The sequence below is a fragment of the Danaus plexippus genome, chromosome 30 (assembly GCF_018135715.1).
Source record: "Danaus plexippus chromosome 30, MEX_DaPlex, whole genome shotgun sequence".
Classification (NCBI taxonomy): Eukaryota; Metazoa; Arthropoda; class Insecta; order Lepidoptera; family Nymphalidae; genus Danaus; species Danaus plexippus.
In genome coordinates, this window is record NC_083557.1 from 404,257 (window position 1) to 410,393 (window position 6,137).

The window sequence follows — 6,137 nt, forward strand, 5'->3', positions numbered from 1 at the left end:
ATTTTTTGCCTTTTAATTCACTGCTAAAAGTCGCTTTTTTATGACTAAAGATTATTTCATTACTCCTTTTTGTATAAAACTTATATAAATATGCAATAATAGGTATTTTCCAGAGACAAGTGTTTTTTCAATCCGTACTAGTCAGTAATTATTATTAATGAATTTTATGTGTACAGAACTGCTAGTCACAGCTTCACCAGGTACGCTATAGTTGTAAAACGAAGTAAATTGTGGCTGTCTTTGTGTCTTATAAATATTGAAACGTGTTTCTCGTCTCCATTTAAATAATTTCGTACAAATAAGTTTTAAATTGACACATCCGATGTATAATAATCAAAATTCAATTTAATTCATTTGTAAATTCTGCCTTGTCATAGTTGTTAGAATAAGTTATCGGTGTATTACTATGTAAATATTCTAATTCTACTGATATACTTTAGGCTAACTGGCGCATAACTATATTTTATGTACATACTCTGTAGAAAAACAATAATGGAGGACAGTAATTGAGTTAAGAAGTATTATATTATTTTTTTTTTTTTGTATTTAAGAATAGATCTACATGTATAAGGATTTTTTTTTTTAAATTATCGTTAATAGTTTAAACTTAAAATTTCTTAAGGCTTTTATTTTTTATAATAATTTTGTATTTTTATAAAACTTGTCAGTTCCATAATTTAAACTAATTAACGAATATTTATTCACAAGGTACTTAAGATTATAATTTGTCTAACAAATAAAAACGTTGACATTGGCAGAGTATTACAAGATTTCAGTGCGAATGAAGCAATAACATTAAAAAAACCCGAACCTTACAATATTTTTTAATGAAAAAGTCACAAAATATTTAAATTGCGTATTTCATTATTAAAAAATATTATCGGTTTTCAGTTGAAATCACATTTTTATGGCTTTCTGTCCACTTTAATAGTAGTTTTTTACATCTTTTGGTTTAGGAATTTTAATTATTAGCTATTGAATTTAATTTAGCAATTACGCGATATGCTTCTATTTTCGTTAATTTTTATGTATATTTTGTTCCTTGGGAAACCAACATCCCCAAAGACCATGGCATCAAGGTCAATAAATATTCCGAGCTCACTAAGAATCGGTCCGTCACAGATTTGTACGCGGTGGAAGTTGGAGCGAGAGGCATAACAGCTACATTTCTCTACAACTAACTAAAAAACTGGGGCCAAACCAGGACTAACATCAGTTCATTCTTGGAACGTACTTCGAAGGCAGCCCCAGGAGGTTCGTTTCAAATTTGGTTAGGTAGAGAGAGGAGCTTCGACGGTGGAGGTGAGCGTTTAACGTGCGTTAGTTAGGGACCACTTAGACCTACACCTGGGTCGCAAGTCCCAGGCACTGTTGAAGCTCCTCTCCCTGCATCATGAACTCGGCACCCGCACGGTGAATCCATTGAATGCTGAGAGGTTTCGTCTCATTTACATAATTATCTACGTTTTACATTATTCCGTCCGTCACTATGATTAAGAGTTGAACACTTTCCGTATCATTCGTTATATCTAGTAATAGATACTAGAATCTTATATAAATGATATCCTGTACGATGTTTTAAGGAATATATATTTCCACACAAATCGTCGTAAATAATAGAACCAACGCAGCTCTTTATACGACACTAGTGACGATGCTAACTAGACAACCAATTCTATTTGATGTCTTGAACCGAATATGGATCGAACTGATTTTTTTCTTTAATGAAAAACATTTCAACCAGAAATCATTTAAAAAATATTTTTCGTGTCAACTCTTCGACGACTTCGTATAACCAGATAAATCACCTATTTTTAATCAATATATGCAAACCAAATTATTATAAAATATGTTAATAACCTAAGTTGATAGCTGATAATATTACTGATCATGGCATAGCTGAAGTGTGAAAGTCACTCGGGTAAATAAAACAAGTGACTACATCAAGATGTATATTAAATTAGACGCTCTCTTGTACGGGTGGCTCGTACCCTTCAGGTCTGTCTGACTTGTCACCTCCTTCTCCCCTCTTGCCACCGCCTTCTCCGTGCAGCTCCATCAGCTTGGCAATCTCAAACCTCGGACGTTTGAGCACTTTCACCTGATATAATAAACACATGTCTTTAGTGGTGCCTGGTGATGGTGCCGAGTGGAGTAACCTCTGGGTATAAATCAGGTTTAAATCAAAAGGGAACAAAGTTCTCATCAGGTTTGTATCATTGCGAGCTAGGTGTGTCATCATTACAATATATATATAAAATATTATTTTTTTCAAAGTATGTCTGTCTGTTTCAGCTATCTCTGAAACGGCTTGACCAAACATACATTATCAGATATCTATTAATATAAATTATTAAAGACTGCTATATGGATTAACGAAGCATCACATAACAGGTCAGATATTTTAAACAAAGATATGTTTTTTTAAACATATCGGATAGCTTATGGATTTAGTAGACATCGCAGATATCTAATAATATATATATATATGGGGCTCCTGTGTACATATCATATTCATGTCACATACCTTACGGATGCACACATCCCTCAGCGGGTAGATGCTGAGGCAGGCTTTTTCAATATCCTTGGCGATGGAGTCGGGGATCAGTTTGTTGACAACTTCCTTCAATTCAGATCCCGCTACATCACGGGTTATGATCTCGCACATCTTCTTCCTGATGGCGCGGACCTGGTAACATCATCGAGCTTATATATTGTTATGAATCGGTTACACTGGGTCGGTATTGTTAATGTAGGTAGATTACAATACATATAAGACGAATTAAATATAGTTTTATTGGACATATATATATAAGGAAATGTATATAATCTTTTATAAATGTTGCAACGACACAAAAGACCCAAGATTATTGATCTTGGGCACTTTATTGTGTGGCAGCGTTCAGTATTTGCAGTTTGTAACGATACAAAGATAATTTGTCCGTCTTCGTATAGCTGGACTGCAGTCGGATACATGTTTGGGTCATTGAAGGTTTATAAAATTTGTGTTGGCAACACCAGCATACTTCTAACAAGTTTTTAATCTTCTGGCAACACTGTCTCTGTATTTTTTTTACTATCTGTATTCAAATTAAATTAATAGTTATGAGATATTTTTCTTAATTTTAGTGAACCAAGTTTCTGACGTCATATTCACTATGGCTGGTTATTTTACCTGGGTGTGCTGAGCATAGCATGTCTTCCTCTGACTGAGCGAGTCCTTGTTAGTGAAGCCGATGCAGAACACCCTCAGGAGGTAGCCGTCGGTGGTCTTCACATCAATGTTGGCTTCGACTAACGTCTGCCATTTCTTAACCATCCATCTGTAATTATATTACGTTACCATTTTGGACACTTCATAACAAAATACACTCGCTACTTACCAATACATACATGACAAATTTAATATACAAATTTTATTGAATAAAGAAATTATACAGACGAGGATTAAATTATACAATAATTAATGTAGCAACGATATAAAGAGCCGTTATGATACATGTAACGGCATATTATTATACGGTAGCATTATTTTCTGCAGTTTGAAACGATATGAAAGCGATACACATCTCCATATAGCTGGACTGCAGGATTATATCGAGTTACCAAATCTATATATATATATATTTTGACTTAATCTATAATAATAGTATTAAGTAAATATTACATTCTAGTTATTTAAGGGTATGATATATGAGGCTTAGTAATAGCCAATATTATAAGGCAGTCTTTCCCAAAGTGGGTGATATTGTTCTTTTGTAGGTCTAAAGGCTTAAGGAGGGCAGGAAGAGAGCCCGAAATGTTGTGTAGGGGACGGGGGAGATTTGTAATTTTATTTAGCTAGAACGAGTTAGTGTTTTTCCATAGATGCAAAATGGGGTGCCATCAAAAATTTATCTTTAAAATGGACGAAATAAGTTTGGGAATCTTTGGTCTAAGGTAACAATAATAATTAGCAATCTTTATTTGAAGACTTTCGTTAATTTAATGTTCCTTTGTAAGGATAGATAAGCAATTACTGTAATGTTGAACACTCACCTCAACTTGTCAGTAGTAAGATCCATGCCATGGAAGTTACAGAGGACATTACGTCCCTGGACATCTTCAGCGATCAAGCGGAACTTGCGGAAAGACCTGGTTAAGTAACATTGTATTAAAACTCAACAATTAATATTCATATTTGTATTATGTATGTAATATATCAAGCATTCAAACCTTTCCGCATCTGTGTCAGCTTGTAAATCAGCGAGGGAAACCTCGAAGACGCGGCCCTTCAGACCCTCAGAAGCGATTTTTGTTCCCTAAAACAAAGTCTAGTGTAAACAACCGCGTGGGTACATCATGTTTACGAGATAAGTAACGTTAACTCAGAGGTAAATCAAAAGGGAACAGAATTTTCATCAGTTCTGTGTCATTGCGAGCTAGGTTGATCATCATGAAGTAGTTTTTATTCAGCTTTCATACATAACGACATAATAGAATCGAAAAGGGAAATTCGTTTGGAACACATTATATAAAACTTTATATAAACAATATTTCATATGCGAGTATAACGTACGATAGAAATTTAAGTATTCATTTAAAATAACTTGAGACCGGTCAATAAATGCACGCGGTTTTAACCTATCATAAGTGATTACGGGAGGTGTAACGAACCTGGGTGCGGTTGACGAGCGTGGTTCCCACCAGCCTCTTGGTGAACATCGACGGTGCTTTGACATCGTACCAGTCTTTGCGTGTGAATGGGTCGACGCTAAAAACAAATATAATATTATAACCTCATACTCACATGAACATCCGCACTAAAATGAAACCAAATACAGATAGCAAGATAATTAACAGCAAAAGATATTGAGATACTGTAACAAATAGATTTAAAAGCTGCTAAATTTTGTTTGAACATAGCAATACGAGAAAACTTCTGACACGAGACACGATATTTCATCCACTGATATCTCAAACATCACATATTGTTTAACAGTTTACAGATTTCTAACAGCGTTACGGATAATTACAGTAATAGATGATGGGCTTATTCCGGACTTACATCTTCTTTTTAACTCCCTTTTTACCGCCTTTCGATAGGCCTTTATTTTTACCGACCGCCATGTTCAGACTCAAATATGAGAAAGGATAGTTTTTGTTTATGGTAGGAGCAAGCAACTGTCAATATGTCACATTGTTTATGGTGGGGAACGATACAGATAAAAAATAATTTACAATACAGGAAAGCTGACTGTGGATATATTTTATAACTCAGTTGTCGTTAATACTTATAAGAAAGAAATTTACTTAATATATATATATTACGATTTTATTTCGTAATTAAAATAAACTAGAAAACATTGCATCAGATTATAAGTAATTATTTGTAACATAAGCGTTAAAAGCTTGTTAAATAAGAAAAACCTTTGTAGTCTGAGATGTGAACCTACATCGACCTTTACCGAACTGATAATATAACTTATTTTATATTAAATTTGGTATATTAGAAAAATAAAAAAAGGATGTCAAAAAATGCTGTATAAAATATGTTTCGTTGCTTTCTTTTATAGAAAAAACAAATAAATTTCAAAGTAAATAATTGATAATTTTATATTAATTATGTAACGTTTTAATATTTTGAGTTACAATAACTTTTCTTATACAAATATTATTATACTTATAACTTTATAATATTTATTTATTTTTTATATTAAATTGTTTAACATTTTTGTATTATATTAAATACACTACTATGGTATTTATTTACTTATGCATTTTATTTGCAATTTACATTTAAGTTATCTTGATGTTGCAACATTTGATGAAAAATATATTTTTTAACTCATTAAAAATATTTTGTACAGGATATTTTTTGACAAATCATTGTCAATGTTTTTTTTTAATTTACATAGTATAGTTACTAAAAATTAAGTTTAAGTCTATTATCAGCTCGATGAAGGCAGATTCAGCTTCGGATTTTGACTATTACACTCGATTTTTGAGCACCATATTTGTATTTTTGTGTATAACCTTGGAAGGAACGCTATTCCACAGATTAATTAAAAATTCCATGATATATGTATTAAATTAAAATGTTTGGAAATGGCTTTTAATACCTTATTCATGACATTTTGTTATCACACATATATTTA

The 6,137-nt window shown here is 32.6% G+C and overlaps 1 protein-coding gene across 1 annotated transcript; it reads right to left on the bottom strand.

Moving 5' to 3' along the window:
* Nucleotides 1-1,939: 1,939 nt before the first annotated feature.
* On the bottom strand, nt 1,940-5,205 carry LOC116776629 (small ribosomal subunit protein eS1). The gene is made up of 7 exons (XM_032669865.2): nt 5,048-5,205; nt 4,657-4,753; nt 4,216-4,301; nt 4,039-4,134; nt 3,176-3,323; nt 2,528-2,689; nt 1,940-2,101 (listed from the first exon to the last, which is right to left on the bottom strand). Exons 1-7 carry the CDS (start codon nt 5,107-5,109, stop codon nt 1,961-1,963), a joined length of 792 nt encoding a protein of 263 aa, XP_032525756.1. The 5' UTR covers nt 5,110-5,205; the 3' UTR covers nt 1,940-1,960.
* Nucleotides 5,206-6,137: the final 932 nt, after the last annotated feature.

Coding starts and splice junctions, on each gene's coding strand:
- LOC116776629 (XM_032669865.2), bottom strand. CDS start 5,109: ATGGCGGTCGGTAAAAATAAAGGCCTATCGAAAGGCGGTAAAAAGGGA. Junction 4,754..5,047: donor AAGGGAGTTAAAAAGAAGAT/GTAAGTCCGGAA, acceptor ATTTGTTTTTAG/CGTCGACCCATTCACACGCA. Junction 4,302..4,656: donor CGCTCGTCAACCGCACCCAG/GTTCGTTACACC, acceptor ACTTTGTTTTAG/GGAACAAAAATCGCTTCTGA.